The 27,210-nt window shown below is 42.2% G+C and overlaps 1 protein-coding gene across 2 annotated transcripts in view; it reads right to left on the reverse strand.

The window, feature by feature from the left end:
* LOC149263267 (Putative thiol-disulfide oxidoreductase DCC) overlaps positions 1–27,210 on the reverse strand; it is a 384,593-nt gene that overhangs the window by 260,048 nt on the left and 97,335 nt on the right. For both annotated transcript variants that reach the window (XM_089426026.1, XM_089426030.1), the window contains exon 3: positions 24,357–24,464. In XM_089426026.1, the coding sequence (XP_089282152.1) occupies positions 24,357–24,464 (108 nt within the window). The remainder of the gene's footprint in view (positions 1–24,356; positions 24,465–27,210) is intronic.

The raw sequence follows: 27,210 nt of genomic DNA on the forward strand, positions 1-27,210 counted from the left end.
ATCTCACATCGTTGCAAACCTCTCTGTGCCATCCTGCACTATTGCAACACTCTCCGTGCCTCTCACATTGTTGCAGCCTGCTAGCCTCGCGTTGCCCAGGGACTCTTGCACTGTAGCACTCTCTGCTGCTTCATCTGCATCCATTTCTACCAACATCCGCCAGTCCTGCTACTCTCTCTTCGGGGCTCCCGTAGCAAGGTATAATCCAAGACGTTGAGTACCTCAAGGATCCTAACCCTCATCGCCTGTAATCCTCCTAACTACAACTCGATGTCTCCACACCTCTTGTCTAGAGGTACATGATCACTCATGGCACAATCGTCATCCTCCTCGACCTCCTTCTCAGCCTTCGCTGGCGCTGCCTTAGAGTTAGATGCCTCTCCCTTGTTCTTCTTCCTCAGACACTGTTTCACATAATGACCCAGTTCCCCACAGTGGAAGCAACTGAAGGACTGAGCCTCTAGGCTCTGCGCAATCTCGACACTGGCAAAACAACTCCCTCATCCAACTGCGTCAACCCTCTTGGTCTCTACGTGAACCTCTTTCTGCCCTCCTCAACCTCTGTGCTGGCCTCTCTCTGTCCTGGAATGATGACGCAGTCCCTCTGCATCAACCCTTCTTCTGTCACTTCTGCAAGGATCAGCTTCTGTCATTCGGGACAGTTGATTCTACTACAAATGCTCTGCTTAGCTGATGCCTTCATCTCTCCTGTGATCTGCAACCACGCTCCGATACCATGTTGAAATTTCTAACTCTATCTGTTAGAAATTTAATCTATATTCTTCTGGTTTATTTCTTCTACTTGTTAAATTCAAACAAGTTATTTAAGACATATAAATAATGAAATAAACACAATACAGTCTCAACATCTATAGATGATCAGCTGAAAGAAAACAAACACACAAGTGACACCGTTATTTTTGGACAAATGTCCCCGGAAAAACCCAATGTGAGAAAACTGGTGCAGCTATTCTGAGGGTTTATTATTATGCAACATTTCCTTGAGTACAACTAGGTTCCAAACTGGCTCACCCGACAGAGAAAAATAACTGGCAGCAATACCTCTCTATTCGGAAACAAGTATTCAGAAAACTTGTCCCACAAAACCCTCTCCAACGACTCTAAAGCTCTGCGTTGGCCCTACTGGCCTCTGCGTCAGCCCCAAACCCCTCTACATCAACCCTCTGAGGCACTGTGCAACCTCTGCGACACTCCAGTTGCTCTCTGCGTGGATGACGCAGTCCCTCTAGCCTCTGCGTTGTCTCTGCTGGGCTCTGTGTGGCCTGCTCTGGCTGCTGCTTCTTGCTCTCTGCCTCTACGTTGGTCTCTTGGCACTGTCTCTGCCTCTCTGTCTAGTACTCACTGCCCCTCGTTGTTGATCACTGATTCGACTTTGCTTAGCAACCCCGCTCTAGCAAATCGAATGACTGATCACTCTGGTGTGTCTTCCAACTGACCCTCAAGCCTCCTCTTATACTTTTCTCGTTTGTCCTTCAACAGCCGAGATTAAATCTCTAATCAACGGCTAAGATTACATTTGGCTTGATCCATGACTTTTGGAACCTTCTAACCCAGTTTTATATTAATACCCTAATATTTTATTTTTCCTAAGTTTAGACTTTGGAACTCCATTAAAAATATTAATTATATTAATATCTCTCAAATCAAGTACAATCTGTCCAAACCATTTTTGGGTCTTGGAGATCTCATGTGCTTTAGCATCTCCACCAATTTTCATCGCTAGAGCACATCCGATGTTGCCCCAAATCAACATGTGTTAGCATATTTTTCAGTTTCTAGTGCTATTATTTTCTACAGTTTTATTTGTGAAGATTGCAGTGTGATTTATTTGATATTCGTGGTAGCAAATAAATTTTTAAATTAATTAACAATTAGAAGAATTAATTCCAGTTGTTACAATAGGATTTCAGACTTGAAATTTTCACATGGTATCAGAGTGAGTTTGACAAACAAGAAGCTCAGAGGAAGAAGAAGAGAATTTTGATGTTCACGAGGGGCAGCAGACCGAAATCTTCTAGGGTTGCACAATGCCTAACTAGGCAGTACAAATTGTTGAGAAAGGGTTCGATTTTCAGTCATTGGGTGGCAAAAAATATGAATTATCTGCAATAGTGATTCCAACTGGCAGAGGGAGCAGCAACAGCTCAAATTTTCGCTGAGAAAATTCCTTGTTTAGGCATAGAGTGTTTTGCAATGGCAGAATCAGCGCCAAGTGGAAGAGAAATAACACACACAGATGGAAAAATTCTCTCAGAGGATCTTGAGTTTTAGAGATCTATTTTTTCCAGTTGCAGGTTGGCAGTAGTTGTGAGCAAAGTTTCTCACTCCAGAGGGGAGTGCGTGTAGCAGATCCAGCAATCGAGCAGAGGGAAAGAGGGAGATTTTCGACCAAATTTAGAGATGGCCACAACAGGGCTTAGAGATCAGGATAGGTTGGAGGGAGCCTCCAACTATTCCATCTGAAAGACTAGGATGTCCTTCCTTCTGGATGAATATGGCCTGAAAGCTAGGTTGCAGGAAACTTCTAGGAACCCGACGTTTCGAGTCGTACCCGTACCTGAAACTTCGAAACTTGGCCGAAACTCGACCATCATGTAATCATCTATGAGAGTTAATACAGACTTGTTTTGCCTTCTAAATTGTCATCTGTGGGCCTTATTCCCTTTTTTCTTGCAAAGATAATGTGTTATTCACTTATTTATATATATACACATATATGACGTTTCGGCTGACGTTTCGACCAACATTTCCATTTTTTGGAGGTGACGTTTCTAAACGTACCCGTTTTGGAAACTCTGAAACGTTTCGACGTTTCGTGCAACTTAGACTGAAAGCTTATGTGGAGAATGTGGTAGCAGTAACCCAGGATGTTGATCAACTCAAGGAGTACAGAAAAGAAATGGTGAAGGCGAAACAGATGATTCTGGATGGAGTCGAAGATCATCTAGTCTCACATGTGGCAGACAAAGGTACGACCAAGGAGATGTGGGGTGCTCTCTCCGAGCTATTTCGGAGTTCTTTCGAGCAGTAGAAAATGTTTCTCCAGGAGAAGCTGAGGAGCATAAGGATGTAGAAGGGCGAAAGCATTGATGGATTCCTCACCAGGATTTAGGAGGTCCAAGATTGACTATGGGGAGGCACCCAACCCACAGAGCTTGTATGGTTAGCACTGAATAGTGTCTCAAATGACTGGCAAGTGTTTGTCCAAAGCACCTTGGGCAGAGACACATTGCCCAAATGGGACAGAATGTGGTCCGATCTATAGCAGGAGGAGTTGAGACGAGTTCTAGTAAAGAGTACCATTAGCGGCATCAGCAACAAGGGCATGAAGGGTGAGAAGGAAGAAGAAAATGTGGCCCTAGCATCTAAGGGTCCCAGTCAGGGGCAGGGGCAAAAGAAGAAGAAGAAGGACCTGTCAAAGGTCAAGTGCTTCAGGCATGGTGAATTCAGCCACTACAGTACGCAATGTCTTCTCAGGAAGAAGGACAAGCATGAGAAGCAGGACCAGGAAACAGTGTCTGCTGAGATTGATAAGTTGTCCTCCAGGCTAGAGGAAGATTTTGCAATGTTTGCAGCTATACCTCCAAGAGAGAGGTGGGTCGATCTAGAGCTATAGTACCGGAGCAACGCAGACATAGGCAGGGTCCATTGAGGTGTCCTCCTCATGGATCATTACCTTGCTACAGGGGCCCAAAATATTCAATAGCAGGCTGGATCAATGTCAATTGGTGCGGTAAAATTTTAGGGTAACAGTTGCAGACTAGTAGCAGTCACGTGCTGAAGAGAGCAGTGTAGTGTTGGCAGCAGTGCAGAGTGGCACATTGCAGATTCTTCAGTGGACAGTGCAGTAGCTAGTAGCAGTCAGGACTCGGGAGGCAGATGCATCATACTGAACACAGTTGATTCTATGTTTAGGATGCTTCTTAGTTGCAGTTGCAACAACAACAATCGAGAGGGAGTTGCAGTGAAGATGCAAGGTTGGCAACAGTATGGCGGTGTCAACAGTGGCAATGCCACTGTCGCTCCATCACACCTCGCTCCAACCAACACCCGTCGTTATGCTACTGTCGTTAAGGGCTCTCATAGCCGTATGTGATACAAGAGTTTGGGCACCTCAAGGATCCTGCCCCACTTTTGTAGTCCTCTCGACTACAACTCCAAGTCTCCCCACCTCTTCTCTAGAGGCGCATAAGCACTCATGGCACAATCATCATCGTTCTCGACATCCTTCTCCGCCTTTGCTGGAGCAGCCTTTGAGTCGGAAGCTTCTCCCTTGCCTTTCTTCCTAGGGCACTGAGAGGCATAATGTCCCAGCTCCCCACAGTTGAAGCACTTGACCTTGGAGATGTCTTTCTTCTTCCTCTTCTGTAGCCCCTGCTGTCTCGTTGATGCAAGAGCTACATCCTCCTCCTCCTCCTTTTTGATTCGAACTCCCTTACCACTACTCCCCGCCTTGGTCAATCTCCTGAGCTCTTCCTGTCGAAGACTTGCCCACATCTCCTCCCAGCTAGGGAGAGTTGCTCTGCCCAAAATGCTTTGGACAAATGTGTCCCACTCCTTGGAGACTGCATTCAGGGCAGTCCTAACCATGAACTCTGGATCCGATGTATACCCCATGGAAGTAAGTTGGTCGCGAATCCCTTGCAACCTGAGAAGGAATGGATCTATCTCCTCTCCTTTCTGCATTTGATATTGTCTTAGCTTATTTTCTAGTAGCATCTTTCGTTGCACGGAAGAGCCCTGATACAAGGTGGTCAAGGTCTCCCACATCTCCCTTGGTGTGTTCTTCTCAGCAATGTGTGGTACTACATGAACTTTCACCCCGTCTAGGATCATGCACTTGGCCTTAGCCTAGGCCTCCTTGTATTTCTTCAATGGATCAATGTCTATCGGTTCAGCAACATCCTTCAAGGCATAGTCCTTGATGTGATGTTTGTCTAGGATTGCCAGGATCTTGGCCTTCTAGAATCTAGATGACAAAATTGGATGCTCCGTCCAATCTGTCCTAATCCCTCAATCCATTCATTGCCATCTCTGCTCCTCTTCTCTAGACTCCCTCTGAGTCCTGATTTCCCTCTCGGAAATCCTCCGGCCAACTGTCGAAGCACTCCTCTGCAATCCTCCTTTGGCGCTGCAACGCGACTCTAGATATCTTGGCTAGAAATCTATCGAGGTAGTGCTTCCCTCTACCTTGGTTCAGTCTTCTTGGACACTGTTCTGCAACGACAGAAACAAGGTCCCACCAGCTCCTCAAATCAAAATCTGCACAACTCCCTTACCCCCGACAACTCGAAGAATCTGAGCCCTTTATGCTCTACGCAATCACTGCATGGGCTGAATCTGCTCCTTCCGGCCAACTGCGCCAATCCCTCCTGGCTCAGAAAGATGACGTGGCTCTGCGTGAGCCTGATCTACTCTCTTTTGTCTTTGCACTGGCCCTTCTCCTGTCTCAGAGTGCTGACGCAGGCACTGTGTGACCCTCTGCGTCACTCTCTCTGCACTGCGTCACTCCTCTTGCCTCTTCATCTCTGGAACAATGTTGTCTCTCGGGACCACTGCTTCTTTGCTGCAAATTCTCAGATTTTCTCAGCTAGCGTCCTCAGTCGCCTATGATCTACAATCGCTTTGATACCATGTGAAAATTCCTGAATCTAACGCATCAGAAACCCCTACTGCAATTACTGGTTTACAATCTCCTACTTGTTTTTTGCATTAACAAGTTATTTAATTTCATAAACATCGATGTAAACACTATTGCAACCTTCACAAATATACAAATCATGAACTGAAATACAATGAGACAATAACACAAGGGACACCATTATTTTTGGACAATCGTCCCTGGAGAAACCCAATTCGGGAAGACTGGTGCAGCATATAGAGGGTTTGTATTATTAAGCAGATTTTGTGAATACAACTAGGGTGCTAGAAATGGCTCACCCGATAGAGAATATCCTCGGTAGTAGTACCTCTATCCAGAGACAGCAATTACTGGTTTACAATCTCCTACTTGTTTTTTGCATTAACAAGTTATTTAATTTCATAAACATCGATGTAAACACTATTGCAACCTTCACAAATATACAAATCATGAACTGAAATAAAATGAGACAATAACACAAGGGACACCATTATTTTTGGACAATCGTCCCCGGAGAAACCCAATTCGGGAAGATTGGTGCAGCATATAGAGGGTTTGTATTATTAAGCAGATTTTGTGAATACAACTAGGGTGCTAGAAATGGTTCACCCGATAGAGAATATCCTCGGTAGTAGTACCTCTATCCAGAGACAGATATTCCGGCAAATCAGTATCCGATGATCAAACCCCACAACGACTTCTATTGTTCCCTATGTTGGACAGCGAAAGCTGCTCCAAGCATTGCTCTGGAACTGTCTCTCCTCCAGGATCTGCGTCACCCTCCCCGGCTCATAATTTGCTAATCTTCTCTCAGTCTGCCCCACAGAATCTCCCCAGCGTTGCCTCTAAGGCCCAGCGTCAGCCTCTACGGCTTATGCGTCACCTGCGTCAGCCTTCTACGTCCTCTGCGTCAGCGCTTCGGCCTCTTCATCAGCCCTTCTAGGGCTTGCATTGTCTCTCCCAGCACTATGCTACCTCTATGCTATGTATTCTTCAGCCTCGGATGAAAATCCCTTGCTGAATTGCCCCTCACTACATCTCTGATCACTAACTTGATTTCCTCAGCAAACCTCGCCCCAAAAAATCAAATTCTTTGATCACTTGGTGTATCTCCAACTGACCCTCAAGCCTCCTCTTATACTTTTCCTGTTAACGAATCAACGGTTGTGATCTAATCTCTAATAAACGGCTAAGATTAAAACAGACTTGATCCTCGTCACTTATAACCTTCTCACCAACATTTTTATTAATACACATTAATATTTTTATTTTCCTAAGTTTAGACTTAGGAACCCATTAAAAATATTAATTATTTTAATAACTCCTCATTCGGGTGTAATTTCTCCAAACGATTTCTGGGTTCTGGAGATCTTATGTGTTCTAGCTCCTCCACCAAATTTCAAAGTTAGAGCACATCCGATGCTACCCAAAATCAACATAGCAAACTTGGCTTGATCTCTTCCTCTCTTCTTGTTCCTTGGATTCTCGAGACAGTCACTTTTATAGTGACCCTTTTTATGACATTGATAGCACTCTATCTTAGACATGTCAACTTTCTTCCTTGGTCCCTTCGATCTCTTTCCTTTATGATGAGCAACATAAGCATTTGATACTTCTTTAGGATTGGCAGCCATAGAGATCCTTAATTCTTCTTGACTACATGCAGTCCACAATTCTTCAAAGGTGGGAGCTACTTTCCAACTGTTGAGACCTTAAGCAAATGCACTCCAAGAGGGTGGCAATCCTAATATAGCAGTGATCACCAATTCTTTGTCCAGAATAATCTCATCGATGGCCAAAATATCATCCCTAAGTCTAGCTATTTTCACAAAGAAGGTTGCCACAGTATCTTCCTTTGTCATCTTTGTATTCCTCAGCTCATTCTTCAAACTTGCTACTTGACTGATGTTCTTAATAGTGAACAGATTCGACAAGGCTTCATACATCTCCTGAGCATGATTGATGTTAGCTATGAATGGGACAAGATGGTCTTTTATCCCTTCTACCATTAGAGTCATAGCCACCAATTCTAGATCCCTGAATTTCGCTTTGTCGGCATCACTAGCTTCTTCAGTAGGTTTTTTTACATTTCCTTTTACCAGATCTAATACCTTGTTCTTCTCGAGGATTAGGTCAATCCTCTTTGTAATGTCCCAAACGAAATAAATTTGGAACAACCCGTTTGACATAAAATTTCTACTCATAAACAGAAGACTGCCATGTAAAATATAACATATAAAATGCATGCGATTTGATAATACGATAAGAAGAAACAATCTCAGCTTTATTATAATATAAGAACTAGGTTTTACATGCTGGAAAAATAGTTGAAATAGTTGGCCTCAACAGATCTGCAATAATGCCACAATGAGACTCCCAAAACAAACTGAAAAACAATACACTGCAACCTGTGAACCCTGAATGGTCCACCAAGGGAAGAGATGGATGCTCGCCCACTCTCACTGAACCACCCAAGGGTTTTCGTCCTGGCGCTATTGTTGAAGTAGAGAACCACGTTCTCAAACCTCTCCACAAGAAGAAATCTCAAATCCAAGATGTCCTCCAATGGTCTCCTCCTCCTCTTTTATATATTTGATGGACTCCTCTAGAACCTTCTATTTTATTATTATTTTAATCATGGAGCACTTTTCCCTCTTTTATTTCAATTAAAATATTTTGTTTAATGCGGGAAAAGTGTAAATTGGCCACCATGTCTCCTCAGGTCACTGAAACTCGCATCCAAAAGTCTCATCATATAGATATTCTCGTTCCGGTTCCAATGAGCTATTACACTGAGGTGTTCCATCAAATAATCTCCCTGGAATGCCACCTCGAGCATAATTAATTAAGTTATGCCCAATAATAATGTTGACTTTTGAAAGTTGTAAGAATGCAATGGAACGAAAGGAAAATTGTGCTGATGATGGAACATGCCAAACGAATGCCATCAAATCCCATAAAAACTCCTCAAATCTCCATCGGGACCCCTAATGACATAAACCTGCTCCACTGACCTGGCCATCCCCTGTCCTGGAAATCCACCCTGGTTGTACTATGAAGAAGAATAAAAATGAGGACATGACAGTCTTCTTCCAGGATCTGAAGTTAGATGTTCCTTCAAGCTTGTTCTCACCCTTGATAGAGTTAGACGTCTTCCTTGAATATGATAGATTCCTTCCCTGAGATAGTACCTCTGAATGGATCTGCCTTTTTCTTCTTTCTTCACCAAAGCTCTGATACCATGTTGGAAAATCAAAAAGGCAGTAAATATTTTCTCGATCTTGATAATTACTTGTGATGTTTCTTATTATTACAATTCTTTATATTTTCTTTCTTTAGTTCATCAAGCAATTACCAAAAGCAGCAGCACATAAAACAATGAACACAAGATGTAGGCACATGCCAGAGCAAAACCCCCCTCGAGGGGAAAACCCAGCAAAAGTAATTCTTCCTTTCAATAGTATTCTTTGAGACTCTTCACCCTAGACATTGACCAAACTTTCCCTCCACACCAAGTCAGCCTCCAGAAGATTAACCTCTTCCACACAACTTCGACTATGCAACAGCTTGCAGCAACAAGCAGCTTCCAGCAACAGTCCAACTTGGAAGATTTTGTTCTCCCAATCCAGAGCATGAAACAGAGTGAAACCACCACCAAAATTTCAATTTTTCTCTTCTCCTTAGACTCCCCCAAACTCGCATTCACTTCGACTTCCCAGTAACAGACTTTCCCAGCTATCCACTTCGCACTTCTGCCCAGCAACAAGATTTTTGCACTTCTACCCATCAAATGAGAAGATGAGAAGTGATGCTCCAAATGAATTCGTAGTCCTTCCTTTTATAGGCTTCTTGTGGGATCGAATGGGTACTCAGGCCGAATTGATCTTCTCTTAGGTCGGCATGGTGTGGAGGTTCCATAATTCATATTTGACTCAATACTAAACCTTTTTACATGATTGAAAAGCCCAAGAAGGGTCTCTTTAAATGTACAACAATTCTATAGACCCAGAATAAATCCTAGAAGTCCTCAATGGGGACTTTGACCTAAAACATGGTGACCCAAGCATGAAACCCATGCTTTAATAAATCACAATAATAATAATCATAAATATTTTCTTTATTCTTTTGACAAGTACATTACAAAATGACTCAAGTCGATTATTGAAAACCAAACATAGTTACTTTTTCCAACACCAAGAGCCTTGGTGTTAAGTTGTGGTATGTTCTATGCTTATAACAGTTTACTTCTTTTTCTTATTATATTCCACATATTAGCAATCACATGTGCATAAAGTAAAGTGCAGATAGAACATTAAATGATCGACAGAAAACAAGCCAAGACAAGAGACACAAGACATGGTGACTAGCCAGGGACAAACCCCACAATGTGTGGGGAAACCCTTTGATCAAATCTTCTTTTATCTTCAATAATTCAGCAGAGAGAAATAGTACAATAAATCTAATTTATATCAATAGTAGCAAACCCTAGATCAGCAGCTTCATCATCAAACTAGGGCAGACGATATCTCACAAACCGACCGTCTGATCAGCTTGATTCCACAACCAAAAGTTGTGGCTTCCAGAGGAGGTTAAGATGAACCTACAGCGCAGTTCAGATGAGGAGATATTCTGGTCCACGCAGGTCAAACTTCACTTCTGCAGTTGCAGCTTCAGTTTCAGCAGCGTCCTTCAAACTAGGGCAGTCAATATCTTGCAAACCGTTCGTCAGATTGACTTGATTCCACCACCAAAAGATGCGGCTTTTAGAGGAGGTTCAGATGAACCTACAGCACAGTTTAGATGAGGAGATCTTCTGGGCATAGGTCAAACTTTACTTCTGTAGTTGCAGCTTTAGTTTCAACAGCTTCCGGCTTCACATGTGTGAGAGAGAGACCCTTTTCTGCGCAGTAGAGAAGAGACTCTTTTCTGCACGGTAGAGAAAGAGAGAGATGTGATGAGATGAGTGAGTCCAAATGAGGAAAAGTCCTATATTTATACATAACATTGGTGTTTGAATAGATGTGACTGTTGGGCTTCTGAGCCTACATGAGTTGTAGGTCGGCTTGATAATAATTTCATAATCAAAATAAATTCATATCTCCATGAATATTTACTGAAATCGGATGATCTTTATATCAATCCTACACCTCTCGATGAGAGGAATCTAATAAAAATATTATCGGCCATGAATAATATGACCCACATGAAGTTTGGCCCTAGTTGTCAATTTTAACACTCCCTCTCAACTAGGGAGAACTTCATCTGCAATATGTCTGTCGGTCGCTACTATTCATCCATCAAATGCACTGCCCTGTACAGCCTGACCCTTGCCCTGCTTTGCTCTATTCTACCTATTCTGCTTTGTCTTGTTCTGCCCTGTACTGATCTGTACGGCTCTGCTTTGTTATGCTCTGCTCTGCTTTGTTCTGTTCTGCTCTGCTTTTTTCCGAATTATGAAGAAGAAGAAATGATCGAGGATGTATCATACTGACTCAAAGTCAGTCTCAGAGTATGTACCATTGGTCCCAGACCAGTCTCAACCAACCCAAAGTCAGCGTCATAGTGAGTACAACTCCTACCACTGGTCCCAAACTAGTAACAACCGACCCGAAGTCAGTGTCATAGAATGTACCACTCCTACCACTAGTCCCAGACCAGTACCATTGATCCCAGATCAATGGAGGTCATCCTAGCGTAGGGAGTACGGTAGATACAATGATGCGTCCATCGGTACTACTATGGTCCCTAACTTTATTTCCTTGCTCATTGATTAGATGAGAGGTACTTCCCATGAGTCCCGGACTGCATGGGTAGGATGCCTCGACAGGAGAACTAATCAATCCTGCCCTCACAGGAGAACACATCAATCCTGCTACAATCGCCATGGAGAACACATCAATCCAGGCCTCACAGGAGAACACATCAATCCTGCTACAATCGCCATGGAGAACACATCAATCCAGGCCTCACAGGAGAACTAATCATCCTGCTACACAGGAGAGCAAATCATCCTGTTCCACAAGAGAGCGAATCATCTTGTCCCACAAGAGAGCGAATCATCTTGTTCCAATGCGCACCACCAGGGGAGGGTGAGTCACCCTGTGGTTGTATGTTGCTCCAGTAAGAACTGCAAGCCCTCAGAACTCACAGAGCTCAATGTATGCAACATGCAGGACCCTTGTACAAGGGTTTCTTGACGACTCCAAGACCTTTGGGAAAATCACAGATTAGATCTTTCCTCGGGGCTTTGACAAGGTGTGTCGACCTGTACATCATCTTAATGCGATGGAGCCTCCTTGCTCATCGACTTACCATATCCCAGATGATGTCTATCTGCTGGAGCAATCGACGAATACGGGATTCCTCAATAATCGAATCCCACCTCTGGTTGTTACAGAGAATCACAGTGGTATCCAATGTAAATCCAAATAGCTCACTGAAGAGCTTTCGTAACCAGACAGCCTCACAGGAGGCCATGCTAGCAGTAATATATTCTGCTTCGGCGGTGCTCAAAGCCACCGACTTCTGCTTCCTGCTCATCCAAGATATCGGAGCAAATCCCAAGGTGAAACAGCACCCGGAAGTGCTCTTACGGTCCACCACACTGCCTGCCTAATCAGCATCAGTATATCCAAGTAGTCTCACATCTCCGCCAGTGTATCTTAACCCATTAATAATTGTGCCACGAAGATATATCAAAAGATTCTTGGCATCAATCCAGTGAGGCTCAACCAAATATGAGCTCACAATGCTAACTGCAAAACATATGTTTGGACGGAGGTTCACCAAGAACATCAATGCGAATGAGTTTATGAAACTCAGAGGCATTTCCCAAATCTGGTCCGACATGACTACCATATAACTTCTAAAAGTTACGATCCTCGAGGTAGTCACAGGCTTGCAGTCCATCATACCGAATCTTTCCGATATCTTTACCACATATTTTCCTTGAGATAGAAAATTTCCCCTGGCTTCTGCCACACTTCAAGTCCTTGGTCCTTCATTTCAAATTCAGAAGCCAACTCCCACTTACATTTGTGAATGAGAGGGTCTGCACCTATTAGAAAGAGGTCATCCACATACAGCACCAATATGAGAGGCTTGTCATCTTCAACCTTAAAGTAAAGGTTAGGATCGGCTTCACCCCTAGTGAATCCCAGCTTCATCAAGTAGCTATCGATCCTCTCATACCATGCTCGGGTGCTTGCTTCAGCCCATAGAGAGCCTTCTTCAAGCTGCATACATGATATTTTCGATCATAAATCTCAAATCCTTCGAGTTGCTCCGCGTAGACCTCTTCTTTGATCGAACCGTGCAAGAACGCGGTCTTGACATCCATCTGATGTAGTTTCCATCCTTGTGAAGCCGCAAGGGCTATGAACGAGCAGATGGTTGTATATCTGGCAACAGGTGCAAATATCACATCATAGTCTATACCTTCCTTCTGGGAGCAACCACGAGCAACAAAACGAGCCTTATACTTTTCTGTACTTTCATCTACTGCATGCTTTATCTTGTAAAGCCATTTAGAAGTGACAATTGTCTTGTCCTAGGGTTTGAGAACTACTTCTCAGACATCATTCTCCATAATAGACTCATATAACATCCTTCCATACTTGATGCTTGACAGCATCTGAGAATGATGGAGGCTCATTTTGTATGATCGTGCTCATGATGGTCAGGTATCCCTGATACCTGTTAGGTTTCTTACTTTCACGGAAGGTTCCTCGGGGTGCAGCATGTCCTTCAGCATCATCAAGTATCCCCCTAAGCCATGAAGGCCTCTTCCTGGAAGAGGAAGGCTCAGGTGGATAAATAGGATCCATCAGTTCTTCCACATCAGGCATTGTTACATCATCTACCCATAGAGACAGCTTCCACAATCGTACGGTGCCACACCATTCTGCTCTGGAGTATGTGGTGTAGTAGTCTCCCTCTTAATGCCAACCTCAGGTATGCCTGAGTGAACCAACTGTAATATATCGGAGGTCTTGCTTAGGCTTGAGGGGAATGGTCCCCTTTTGAGCTTTCCTTCGGCACATCCTGAACATACACCTTTTTTTCTACTCAGAATTCGGGCATCCTTGTTACCATATGTCTTACATCAGGTAGATCTTTGTAATGAAGGTGGGCAAACCTCCAATGCCAAAGTTCGGACTGAAGATATGTGTCATAAGATATGACACCTAGCGAACTTCCATCGACCTGATATAATGAATCAACACGAAACCCAAGAGTAAAGGCATATTTAACATTATTTTTTTTCATACACGTACCTTGCCATCGCTGAAGGTTACCTTATAGCTTTTGTCTTCCATTGCCGAGATGGACACCAGGTTCTTTTTGAGGTCAGGTGCATTTAATACATCCTGGAATTTCTAGCCTTCTTGAATGGTTGTCCTCTTCCTTGATTCCTAGCTCTCCTCTTACCTTTGCTATTGAATTTTCCATCCCTTCGATTACCATGAGAGGGATTTTGATCATCGTCACGGTGAGAGTCCTTTCTATCAGGGCATTCCCTTGCATAGTGACCTACTTTATTGCACATGTAACACCGTCCTTTTCTTCCACCCTTAGGTCCAGCTTTTCTTTTTGATTTAGACCCAGAATTATTTCTTTTCTTAGCATGAGAAGAAAAAGCAGCAGGAGGGCCTTTAGGCAAGGGCATTTCTTACTCTTCAACCCTTGTTTCTTCTTGAATGCATCTAGCCATTGATTCCTCGAAACCATGAATTACATTATTGTTCAAAAGAGTAGTCCTGAACACATACCGTTCGGATGGTAATCCTCCAAGAGTCGTGAGTGCCATTTTTCTGTCAGTAATAGTCTCCCCAATAGATAGGAGATCGTTCTTGATCTCGGTGATTCTTAAGAAGTATGCTTGCATACTCTCATCTTTACCCTTCTTGATTTCCCTTAGCTTATTTCTAAGGAACAAAACTTGATTTGCATCATTAACTTTAAAGAAACTCACTAGTTTATCGTAGATTTCCTTAGAGGTGTTCGGGTCAGAGATGTAGGCCACCAAGTGCTTGTCGATAGAGACCCGGATGATCTTCTTTGTTTTGACTTCTTAGGTTTTCCATTTGTACCAGGCAGCAGCGGATGCATTTGATGGAGGCTCAACAATATTGCCTCTTACATGGTCCAGCACTCATTGATCTTCTAGGGTTAGATCAATAGACATCTTCCATCAGCTTTCTCACAGAGCTTGTCTTCGGCAAGAAAGAGTGTTGAGGACCCCATAGTTCTTTTAGGATAGCCTTGCCAATCTTCCCTTCGGTGATTGCTCTTGCTCTTGCTCAGGCTTTGTCTTCACCTCAGCTCTGATACCATGTTAAGTTGTGACATGTTCTATGCTTATAACAGTTTACTTCTTTTTCTTATTATATTCCACAGATTAGCAATCACATGTGCATAAAGTAAAGTGCAGATAGAACATTAAATGATCGACATAAAACAAGCCAAGACAAGAGACACAATAGGTGGCGGCTAGCCAAGGACAAACCCCACAATGTGTGGGGAAACCCTTTGATCAAATCTTCTTTTATATTCAATAATTCAACAAAGAAAAATAATACAATAAATCTGATTTATATCAACAGTAACAAACCCTAGATTAGCAGCATTAGCAATCGCAGCTTCATCATCAAACTAGGGCAGAAGATATCTCACAAACTGACCGTCGGATCGGCTTGATTCCACCACCAAAAGTTGCGGCTTCCAGAAGAGGTTCAGATGAACCTACAGCACAGTTTAGATGAGGAGATCTTCTGGTCCACGCAGGTCAAACTTCACTTCTGCAGTTGCAGTTTTAGTTTCAACAACTTCCTTCAAACTAGGGCAGTCGATATCTTGCAAACCGTCCATCATATTGACTTGATTCCACCACCAAAAGTTGCGGCTTTCAGAGGAGGTTCAGATGAACCTATAGCATAGTTCAGATGAGGAGATATTTTGGTCCACGCAGGTCAAACTTTACTTCTGCAGTTGCAGCTTCAGTTTTAGCAGCGTCCGGCTTCACATGTGTGTGGGAGAGATCCTTTTCTGCGCAGTAGAGAGAGAGATGTGATGAGATGAGTGAGTCCAAATGAGGAAAAGTCCTCCTGTATTTATACACAACGTTGGTGTTTGAATAGATGCGACTGTTGGGCTTCTGAGCCTACATGAGTTGTAGGTCGGCTTGATAATAATTCCATAATCAAAATAAATTCATATCTCCATGAATACTTATCGGAATTGGATGATCTTTATATCAATCCTACACCTCTCGACGAGAGGAATCTAATAAATATATTATCAGCCATGAATAAGATGACCCACATGAAGTTTGGCCGTAATTGCCAATTTTAACACTTGGGCACCATGGCATCGGTGCACAGTGGGCAAGGCCCATTACATCAAGGTCTTCTTAGATAGTGATCAGGAGGATGATGTGGAGTTGGAGTTTGGTGGAGGAGACAATGAGGATCTAGCAGGGAGGGGACCACCACCACCACCACCACAAGGGAGGAGCATCTTTCGCACCAGCCGGGGGAGTCCTAGCTTCTTTGTGCGGGATTCCCAAATTTTTGACCATGAGGATCAGAGGTACGGTGCAAGGGCAATATGTCTTAGTTTTAGTAGACAGTGGGGCCACCCACAATTTTATTGATGCTCAAATGGTCCAGAGGAGGGGCATCACCACTGTAGAGTTTGAGGGGTTTTCAGTCCTAATACCAGGAGACAAGACTATGCAGTGCACTTGATATGTTCCCACTCTGATAGTGACTATGGGGAACTACTCGATGACATACCACTTTTTCGTGGTGGACGTACTGGACACCAGTGTGGTGTTGGGTGTCCAATGGTTGTATTCCCTTGGCCGGGTTGCCACTGATTTGAAGCAGCTTGTGATGGAGTTTGTTGGACTGGATGGAAAGCTAGTGGTTCTTCGGGGCATGCATTCGTACCCCCCTTAGACAATTTCGGCCCACAGGATGGAGGCCAATTTGAGGCATGGAGACATAGCATGGGCAATAGAGCTAAGGATTTCAGAGGTTGGGGGAAAGACCATGCCACCACATCCAGACATATAAGCAGTACTGGATAGATATCCGGTAGTCTTTGGAGATATACCATCGGGACAACCACCTGACAGGGGGTTTGAGCACACTATAGAGCTAGAGCCTAGTGTGCAGGCAGTCATTACTACACCCTATAGGCATCCCAAGGCCTATAAGGACAAAATCGAGAGGGCCATTAGGGAGTTATTGGCGTTGGGTCGTTGGCTCACATCAGACCAAGTTCCAGTCCGTTTGCTTCTTCGGTTGTGTTGGTGAAGAAGAAGGACGGGACTCTCCGCATGTGTATTGACTACAGGGCCCTCAACAAGAAGACGCTGAAGAACAGGTATCCCATTCCGTGCATTGATGAGTTGATGGACGAGCTTAGAGGAGCCAAGTACTTCTCTAAGATAGATTTGCAGTCGGGGTATCATCGGATTTGGGTGAGGGAGCAAGACATCCTAAAGACAGCTTTCAGATGTCATTATGGGCATTTCAAATTCCTAGTCATGCCTTTTGGGTTGACCAATGCACTAGCTACTTTTCAGTCGTGCATGAACCATGTGTTCAGAGGCCAGTTGAGGAGGTTTGTACTAGTATTCTTTGATGACATCTTGATCTACAGCAAGACATGGGAGGAGCACCTGCAACACTTAGAGATAGTCCTGTGTATATTGGAGCAACATTTCTATGCCAAGATGTCCAAGTACGAGTTTGGGCTGACAGAGATGCTTTACTTGGGACACATCATAGGTGCAGATGGGGTCAAGGTGCATGAGCAGAAGATTTGAAATCGGGCCATTCGGGATTGGCCAAAATTTCGAGATGTGACAACGTTGAGAGGATTTTTGGGCATCTGTATCTATTATTGGAAGTTCGTGAAGGGATTCTCACATTTGGCAACACCCCTTACTGATCTAACTAATAAGGGGCTTTTGCATGAACAAAGGGAGCTCAGACAACATTTGATCGCCTCAAGGAGGTGATGAGTTGTTGCCCAGTATTGGCACTTCCAGATTTTACTCAGCCTTTCACATTGAAGTGCAATGCATCAGGTGTGGGGATCGGGGCAGTCTTGTCCCAAGGAGGGCACCCCATTACTTTCGAGAGCTGAAAGTTCCTACCACATGAGATGTCGTATTCCATTTACGACAAGGAGATGTTGGCCATAATGCATGCATTGGCCAAGTTTAGACAGTACTTGGTGGGGAACTGATTTCAAGTGAAGACGGATCACAACAGTCTTCGCCATTTCATGGGGCAGCAGGGCCTCAATGACAGACAGCAGAGGTGGGTCAACAAGGTGCAGGCCTACGATTTTGATATTGAGTATGTGCGAGGGAAGCATAACGTGGTGGCGGATGCACTATCCAGGAGACCAGCAAGGCTTTCACTCATGAGCATTTGTCATGATTGGAAGGCTCAGTTATTGGTAGAGTACTCCAAGGATCGTCGGGCATGCGAGATCTTGGAGGGAAGCTATGCAAATGAGCACTACAGGGTGATGGATGAGGTTATTTATTATAAAGGGCGCATATTTTTGGTTTCAGGATCCCAGTTGAGGGAGCACGTCCTTCGAGCAGCTCATGATTCTCCTTTGTCTGGGCACCAGGGGTTTAGGAATACTTATATGGAAATGAGAGAGCGCTTCACTTGGAAGGGCCTCAAAGGAGACGTGTTGAGGCATGTGCAGGAGTGTGAAGCTTGCCAGAGGAACAAAGGAGAGTTAACCCATCCAGCAGGATTGTTGCAGCCTCTTCCCATCCCTAAGGGGAAATGGGAGAGTATCTCTATGGATTTCATCACTAGACTTCCCTCGGTGCAAGGGAAGGATTGTATTTTTGTGGTGGTCGACCGGCTGACCAAGTTTGCACACTTCTTTGCCATACCGACACGATATTCAACCTCAGAGGTGGCAGAGTTGTTCTTCAGGGAGGTCTTTCGTCTGCACAGACTCCCTAAGACCATAGTGGGAGACCGAGATAGCCGATTCATAGGAGGATTTTGGCGAAAGCTTTTCAAGCTAGTCGGCACCAAGCTCACCTTGAGCACCAATTATCATCCACAGACCAATGGCCAGACAGAGAGGGTGAACCAGTGGTTAGAGGGCTATCTCAAGAACTATGTGACAGGGCAGCAGAGGGCTTGGATTCGATGGTTACATTTGGGAGAGTATTGTTACAACACCACCCATCACATGTCCATTGGTATGACTCCTTTCCGTGCTTTATATGGTTATGATGTTTTTTATTTTGCTGACATTGTTTTTGGAGACAACAGGGCCCCAAAGACCAAGGATTGGATCCTAGAGAGCCAAGATACCCTCAAGGCTCTTAAGGATAACTTACATACAGCCCAGAAACAGAAAAAGATGTATGCTAACTGGCATCGAGTAGAGAGGCATTTCGAGGAGGGGGACTTGGTCTACCTTTGATTGCAGCCTTACCGTCAGTCCACGCTGAAGTAGAAGGGGGCCAAGAAGCTGCAGCTGAGATTCTTTGAGCCTTACAGGGTGATCAAGAGGGTTGGAGAGGTGTCTTACGAGTTGGAGCTACCACCAGGGAGCAGGATCCATAACATTTTTCATGTGTCATGCCTCAAGAGGGTGTTGGGGCAGCAAGTTACAGCAGTTGTGGAGTTGCCTCCACTTGATGATGAGGGGCATCTAATTTTAGAGCCAAAGGCCATCTTGGAGACCAGGGAGAGGAAGCTCAGAAGCAAGGTCATCAGAGAGTATTTGGTGCGTTGGAAGAGTTTACCAGATGAGGATGTCACTTGGGAAGGGGAGCACATACTCGAGCATCCAGCATTGAAGTTGCTTGGGGACAAGCAACATTTGGGAGGGGAGGGTTGTCATGTCCCTTCCTAAATTAATTTGGAATAATATTAATTATTATATTATGGGACCAATTTTGGAGATAGTGGATCCCATTCGATTCTATTAGAAGATTAGACTTAGGAAAAGTTATTTTTGTTGTGGTTAAGTTACACATGGGGGCCACCCACACTAGGGAAATACGCACTCCCTAGTTCGATTTGCATGGAGGTGGTTAAGTTTTGCATGGAGATGGTTAAGTGAGGGCCCACGATGGAGGTAGAATTGGAGGAAAAAAGTGCTCCACGAAATCTATATAAGGAAGGCAACTCTCCTCATTTCATCCATCTCTTTGGCATATCGATTTCTCTTTGGTTGCTCGAGTTGCTTAGCTGAGTCACTAGCTGTTCAGCATGAGTTCTTCAAGCGAAGAGCTCACCCTTTCTTCGAGGGACTTCGAGTGCCACCCTAGGAAGGTTTTTCTTAATTCTCCAGTAGGAGGATCTCATTGTGATTTCCAGCAGTTGCATTCATCTCTAGGTAGTGCATATTACTAGAGGACGTAGTGAAGAGGAGGACGAACTGATGGGACAAGCAAGGTCTCATGGTGCAGCAAAGGAAGATGGGACAGCAAAGTCACATGGTGCAGCAAAGGTAGATGGGACAGCAAGGACATGGTGCTTGCATGGGACAGCAAGCAATCATGGTGCAGCAGTATGAGCAGTGACAGCATCGTGACAAGGGGCAGCATGATGAGAAATGCTACAGCATAATGATGGGCATCATGACAAAGTAAAGTGTAGCTTGTTGTGTGCAACACTTGCTAGTATAGTACAGTGATATTAAATGCTACAATGAGATGCAGTATAGTGATGGGTACAGTCATGATTAGTGAAGCATAATGAGGTCCATCATAGTGATGATGGGTGCAGCACGATGCAACACAGTGAGGTGCAGCATGATGACGAGGTGCAGCACAATGATAGGTGATGGAGTCACCTTGGAGAATCAGTTGAAGTAGCATGTCTTCAACTGAGTTCAACTCCTCATGTATCATCTTCTTAGAGATGATCTATGCTATTATAAGTCAAAGTGTTGACTTCTGATGTAAATGTACTATCTCTCTCTCTCTCTGCTGAACTATTGAAGAACATATAAGAAGAATTGATCAAGGGTTTCCCCGCATTGGGGTTTGTACCTGGCTAGTGCCACATCTTGTGTCCTCTTGTCTTGGCTTGTCTTCTGTGATTTATGTTTATGTTCTATCTGCAATTTACTATTATGCTGATGTGATTGCTAATATGGAAAATATATTGATCTAACTATGAAAATTGAAATAAATTGCTCTAAAGCATAGAACATACCTAAAATTAACAGAAGCGGAGGTCAAGTTTGCTTGTGGTGTCTTGCAGTGGAGTTTGGTTGGAATATTTTCTGGAGAGGAGGAATAGGAGGTTTGTTGTCATTTTGGAGAGTTTGGGAGCTGGAGGAGTGTGCTTCTTTGCAGGGTGACTTTCGCACTTCCTGGGCCAGCGCAGAGGCAGCACTTGGTGCTCACGTGGAGGATAGAGTATCAGTGTTTGAGGTTGAACTTTACCAGGGAGGTTCAAGGAAACATTTGGAGAGGAGATTGCTTCATTTTCGGAGCTTGGAGGAGGTTTTCACTGGAGCTCCTTGCAAGTCGTATTCTTGAGCAGTTTGGAGGGCGTAGGGCATATTGGAGGCCGAATTTTGGAGGTTGGATTCAGGCCAAACCCTTTCTGGGTTATGGTGGGTTTTGGCCAAGGAGCTTGGGGCTAAATTTTCAGCATTCTCTGAATAACGGAGATGGGGTTTCTTGCAGTTCCTTTCCAGCCAGCAGTACAATTTCTTGGGACAGCGCAGAGCATTAGAGGAGCTGTCATTTTCCAGCTTTGAGATTATTGTTTATCACCTAGGTTTTGTCAAGCTTGCCCTTGAGGCAAGCCCAGGTGCATTTCTTCATACTATTGTACTTGCTTCATTTCATTAATAAAATGGCTGAATTGGTTCTCACTTCTGGAGTTTATTGAGCATTTGCTGATTGTTTTAATTTTCTGAGTTATAAATTGATTTTGTTTTGCATATCGCTGTTTATTTAATTTTAGAACATTAAATACATTGGTCATTCTTTTATTCCCTATGTAATTAAACATTAAAGGGGGGTTATTGTAATGTTTACTTAGCCTGATTTTTTTGTACATCTTTCTCAAGTGAATGTGGCCTTAGTGATCTCTTATTAATATGGTGGCTGGAAAGTGGTCTAGTTGTCTGTAATTAATTCAACGGTTATTCTAGAACTAATCACTATATAAAAGGGTCTAGTAATTTATTGTAACATGCCATGTGAGACACAAGAATAAAGCAATGTTGTTCAAACTATTCTTTTGTACCCCATTAGGGTTTCTGCACTACAGATATGATGTCAATCTTCATGTGATGATATGCATTAAGTGTTTTTTACATTTGTCTACTATAATTAATAGGTTATGCCTAAAACAACACTAATGTCATGCATTCCAAACTAAGTAAAGGATGCTGACTGCAAACATGCTAGTCAAAATTATCCAAAAGACAATTGACTACTATGAAGATTACAGACAAAGCAATCACATAGAGAGGAGACTGATATAGCAAATTTTTGTGACCAACTCCCAATAAGATGCAATTGCAAAATAGTATATATGAAGCAAATACAAAGTTTTGGTGACGCTTCTTGGATTATAGTGAAAGCAAGCACTACAGTGAATATGAAGAAAAACTGCAACCTTATAGTAGCGAAACAACAAAAATTAACCCACTCAGTGTTGAAAAGTGTAACTAGGTTCGGTCTTCATAATTATTATTGTACTTGTATCATTATGTATTTCATGAAAAAGAAAAAAGAAGAAAAAGAAAAATTATTATTACTATTATTTTCTAGTCAAAGCATGTTCTTCATGCTTCTAGGGTTCATTGAAGTCAAAATAAAATTTGTGATCAGTCAAAGTCCCATTTGGACTATTATGTAAAAGAAAGAAAAAAATATTTTGAGTCAAAATGAGTCTTTTTGTCACCACAAGACCAAGTCAGCCCCTGCCTGGACAAGTCAGCCCTGGAAGGGACCTATTCAACCACCTGGATGTGTATATATACAGTGCAACTCGACCTCATTTGTTCACTCACAACTTTGATTTCTGTGCCGAGAAGAGAGAGAAAACCAGCAAAAAAGTCAAACAAAAAGAGCAGAACTCAAAGGAGAGATAGCAAAGGTCTAAGGAGATAGAATTCTGTCACACATGTGAGATTGTTGCCCTAATTTCTGTCACACATGTGAAATGTCAGACTATTGCAGAGGCCGAAAATTTCAGATCAGTTGCAGGGGCGAAAATCAGAGTTTGACAAACTTGAAGAGCTTTGACTATTGTTGACTTGGTTGAGGAAGGTTTGAAGGAAGGCTGACTTGGGTCTTGTGGGAGGTCTTGGTCTTGGATTTCTCACTTTGATCTGATTCTATAAGAAGAGAAGTTGGTTGGGTTTTCCCCCTTGTGGGGTTTTGCCCTGGCTTGGAGCCTATATCTTGTGTTCATTGTTTTTTTGTAATCTTCATGGTTTATGTTTTGGTAATTGTATGATGAAGAGAACACAATAAAAAGTAATAAGAAGCCAACATATATTCACAAGCAATTATCAAGTAAGAGAAATCAATCCTAATTTGTTAGCATATTGGTTTCTCAACACTTAGTACTTCCATTTTCAAGTAGTTTTACTATTGTTATGGATCTCAAGTTAGTACTTCCATTTTCAAGTAGTTTTACTATTGTTATGGATCTCAAGTTAGTACTTCCATTTTCAAGTAGTTTTACTATTGTTATGGATCTCAAAGCAATGAACAATGCTTTGAACCATTGCAAAAATGCAAGAAGGGAAAAAGTGGCTAATGAGTAGCACACCAACAGAGCAGAGTACAAAGTCGTAGAAGCCTTTTAGCAAGGACTGAGAAGCCTGAATTGTCAAGTAATTACTTTACTTTGAATGGTTCACAAAAGATAGGAAAGGATCTTCGCAAATATATGATCTATCAAATTCAACATTAGCTATCTCTAAAGAGAAAATTTAGATAAGATAATAATATTAATGTCAACAAATGACCACAAAAGACTGAAAAGTACAACCAGTATGACAAGTATGAGGATGCTCAATTGCGTCAACCAAGTAAGGTCAAAAGTTTATCCAGAGGTCTATAATAAAATATTTCAAAGAATATAAAATTGGACTTCAATGTTCTATTTTCTGTGTAATATGATTTATGGAAATGAAGATACTAGTAAGTTGCTTATTCTAAATCTCTGCTTTCAGAGTGTGTTATGAGTCACTGGAAAACCAATGGGTTGAAGAAGTATTTCATCTAAAGCTTACCCAAAGAAATATTTTCTTATGATATCGAGGGGTGTTGGTAGGCAAGATGCAGTTTGTAGTTTTTATATGTTTAGTGTATCATGAAAAAACATCTTAGATACCAAACTCATAAACTCCCAACAAGTGAATGTTGAGTTTGGTGAGGTCATCTTAACAAATAATTTGTGAAGAGTTTTATTAGAAATAGCACAATCAATAGTAACTTCAATCTTGTGGCTTTGTTTGGAGGTCACATTAAATGAGCTTATTAAGGTTGAAAATATGCAGATCCATGCACACATTCTCATACATTTCCAAATTTGCTTGGAGTTATTTATCCCTATAAGACGAAATAGCATGAACTAACAAATTTACATATGAAATATGTAATAATTTCTAGGATGTATAAAAAGGAAACAAATGTTATTAAAGTACTCACTGTCTTATAGTCAAGGCCTGCATTTTCCTTTGGAGAATAGTCATTTGAGCTTATATCAACAAACTTGATTGTTCCATAAAGCTTGTTCCTTTCCTGAAGCATATTAACCTACAATTTTCAAACTCAAAATCATTACAACAATAGCTAATACGTAATACATGGAATATTAGTTATGCACCTTAACAATTAAACTAATCTTTCAACCTTAACAGAGTTGCAGAATAGAAAGTTGCATATATTCAAATCCACCAAAGGGGATACAAATATTTATATAGGTCAAAGTAACCTTACCTTTCAACTCCTTGTTTGACACCTACATTACCTATGTGCCACCTATGTGCTAATCTCTACTTCATTCATTCCATGTTGACACCTATACTACCTATGTGTCAATCATCTATCTTATTCATCTACTTGCTTGACACATAAATTTCATATATGTCAATCATCAACCTCCTTACATCTATACACTTAGGATGTTGGACCCCCGTTAGCTGGTCTCATGTCTATGGCACCTACCTTGAAGTCTTTCCCACTCTGCAACCATCATTATCATGCACATCTATGGATGGGATAACCTAAGATATGTCACTCCCCTTGGGGACTGGAAACACCCAATAGAGTTGTTGACTAATAATCCATAATATAAGTGAGAGTAACTTGTTTAAATGTCTTCATCTCGTTAGACATTTGAAGGTGAGTTTTGTGTGAAGTATTCTTGTGCCCATAGCATTAGGTATGGTCCACTATGATGCATTTATGTTATTGTCCCTAAGGATTGTTTATTTTACTTGATCATAAGAGGGCTTTGTCAGGTGGTGTTATCACAGCAACAAAAACCTCTTGAGAGTTGATCTTCATCCTGTTCAGCAGCACTCCAGAGGTCATTTTACCCCATCCAGAGAGCCTTGATGATCCAGCTTGCCCCTCAAGAGATGAGCATTGGGATATGAGATGATTCCACATGGTAATTTGCTCTCATGAGTACCCCTAGATGTTGAAACACTAAGCCACAGAAGGCTTTAAGTTCTATTTATTGATGATTTGCCCAAATGAATCCAAGATGCCCGAAGATGGCCCTGACACTATTTGATGGGTGTTCTTTGTTCCAAAGCCCAGATGATGATAACTTGAGATAACAAGGGAGGTCTTGCACATCACTAGTAGACACCAATGCTTGAGCATGATGGTGCCATGACACCCTTTTTTTTGCCCTTAGAAGGGAGATGTAGAGCACATTGATGATGACATCATGGTTTTGGATGCATACCTATGTACTTGAGCTTTTCCTTGGAGAATGGAGAACTTATGATCCATTTGTCACTTGCGTGTGGCACATTGAGCATTTATGGAGGAGGACATCATAGTGGATGACTTTATTTCCCAAATGTGTGGGCTATTTTGGCATTTATTGTCATGTTTTTGAGTTATATTGAGGTCAGCTTGTGACCTCTCACTTGTTGAACACTTAAGGAAACTTGTTTTAGGGATTTTCTTGTAAAATTAGTCCTCATGCAAATAGAGGAAGACTTACCCCAATTTTCATTATCACACATTCATTACACTTCCCTTCTAAAGAGTGTGAATTAGTCTCCTTGTTTTGAATTAAGAAAAAATTGATCTTTTTATGGTGCGAAGTTCTTTGGGAGATGGCATCTTCCTTATCTTTGTTGTCTTGGGATTGATTGAAGTGCTTCTCTTAGAAAATTTTGTGAGTTTAATGCACATCTTTTAATTATTTTGCATATTGTATTTATGTAGCAGGGTTTCTATTTTGTGCCATAGTATAATTGCTAAATCTATCTTTAAATATTGCTCCTCTATATTATGTAAAATTGTTTTCCTGGAAACCTTTAAGGGAACTCCAAGTGTGCATCCCCTAAATTTAAAATCACCCCTCACAAAGAAGTCACTAGGGTTTAAAGTGGATGTTATAATCACGCCCCCCAACCTCCACAAGAACGTTCTCATTAAATTAGCCCTAAAATACTATTTTCCCATTTCAGAAAAGGCACTTGTAAAATCCCCTCTTTCTAGACAAGCAACTACACCAATATACCCCAAACAAAATATCACAGCAAATATATTCAACCAATATAACAAATGTTTATTAATACCACTGTAAAATCCCTTCTTGCTAAACTAATAACTCAACCATCATACCACAAGCAAATATACCATAGCAAACAAATTCAACCAAGATATTATGATCTATTCTATTAATCTGACCTAGAATTACATGTTGGAGCATATTTTGACTTACAAAAATAGATTTCTGGAAGCCCATAAAGAAGTCACTAGGGTTTAAAGTGGATGTTATAATCACGCCCCCCAACCTCCACAAGAACGTTCTCATTAAATTAGCCCTAAAATACTATTTTCCCATTTCAGAAAAGGCACTTGTAAAATCCCCTCTTTCTAGACAAGCAACTACACCAATATACCCCAAACAAAATATCACAGTAAATATATTCAACCAATATAACAAATGTTTATTAATACCACTGTAAAATCCCTTCTTGCTAAACTAATAACTCAACCATCATACCACAAGCAAATATACCATAGCAAACAAATTCAACCAAGATATTATGATCTATTCTATTAATCTGACCTAGAATTACATGTTGGAGCATATTTTGACTTACAAAAATAGATTTCTGGAAGCCCATAAACAGCCTTGGCTAATGGCACAATTTGCTGGGCAAATAGGACATGATGACAGCGTTGAAATATCCCCTTATGCTGCTGTAAATTTCTATACTAGAGCAGATTTGATGGCTGGTTCGACCCGCCCTTTTGATGCAACGACCTAGCAAATGATGGCTCAAACCAATGCGGAAAAAGTCGAAAT

This window comes from Pinus tabuliformis, chromosome 6 (assembly GCF_031772625.1).
Source record: "Pinus tabuliformis cultivar Carrire ecotype Pingquan chromosome 6, CPIR1, whole genome shotgun sequence".
NCBI classification, from domain to species: domain Eukaryota; kingdom Viridiplantae; phylum Streptophyta; class Pinopsida; order Pinales; family Pinaceae; genus Pinus; species Pinus tabuliformis.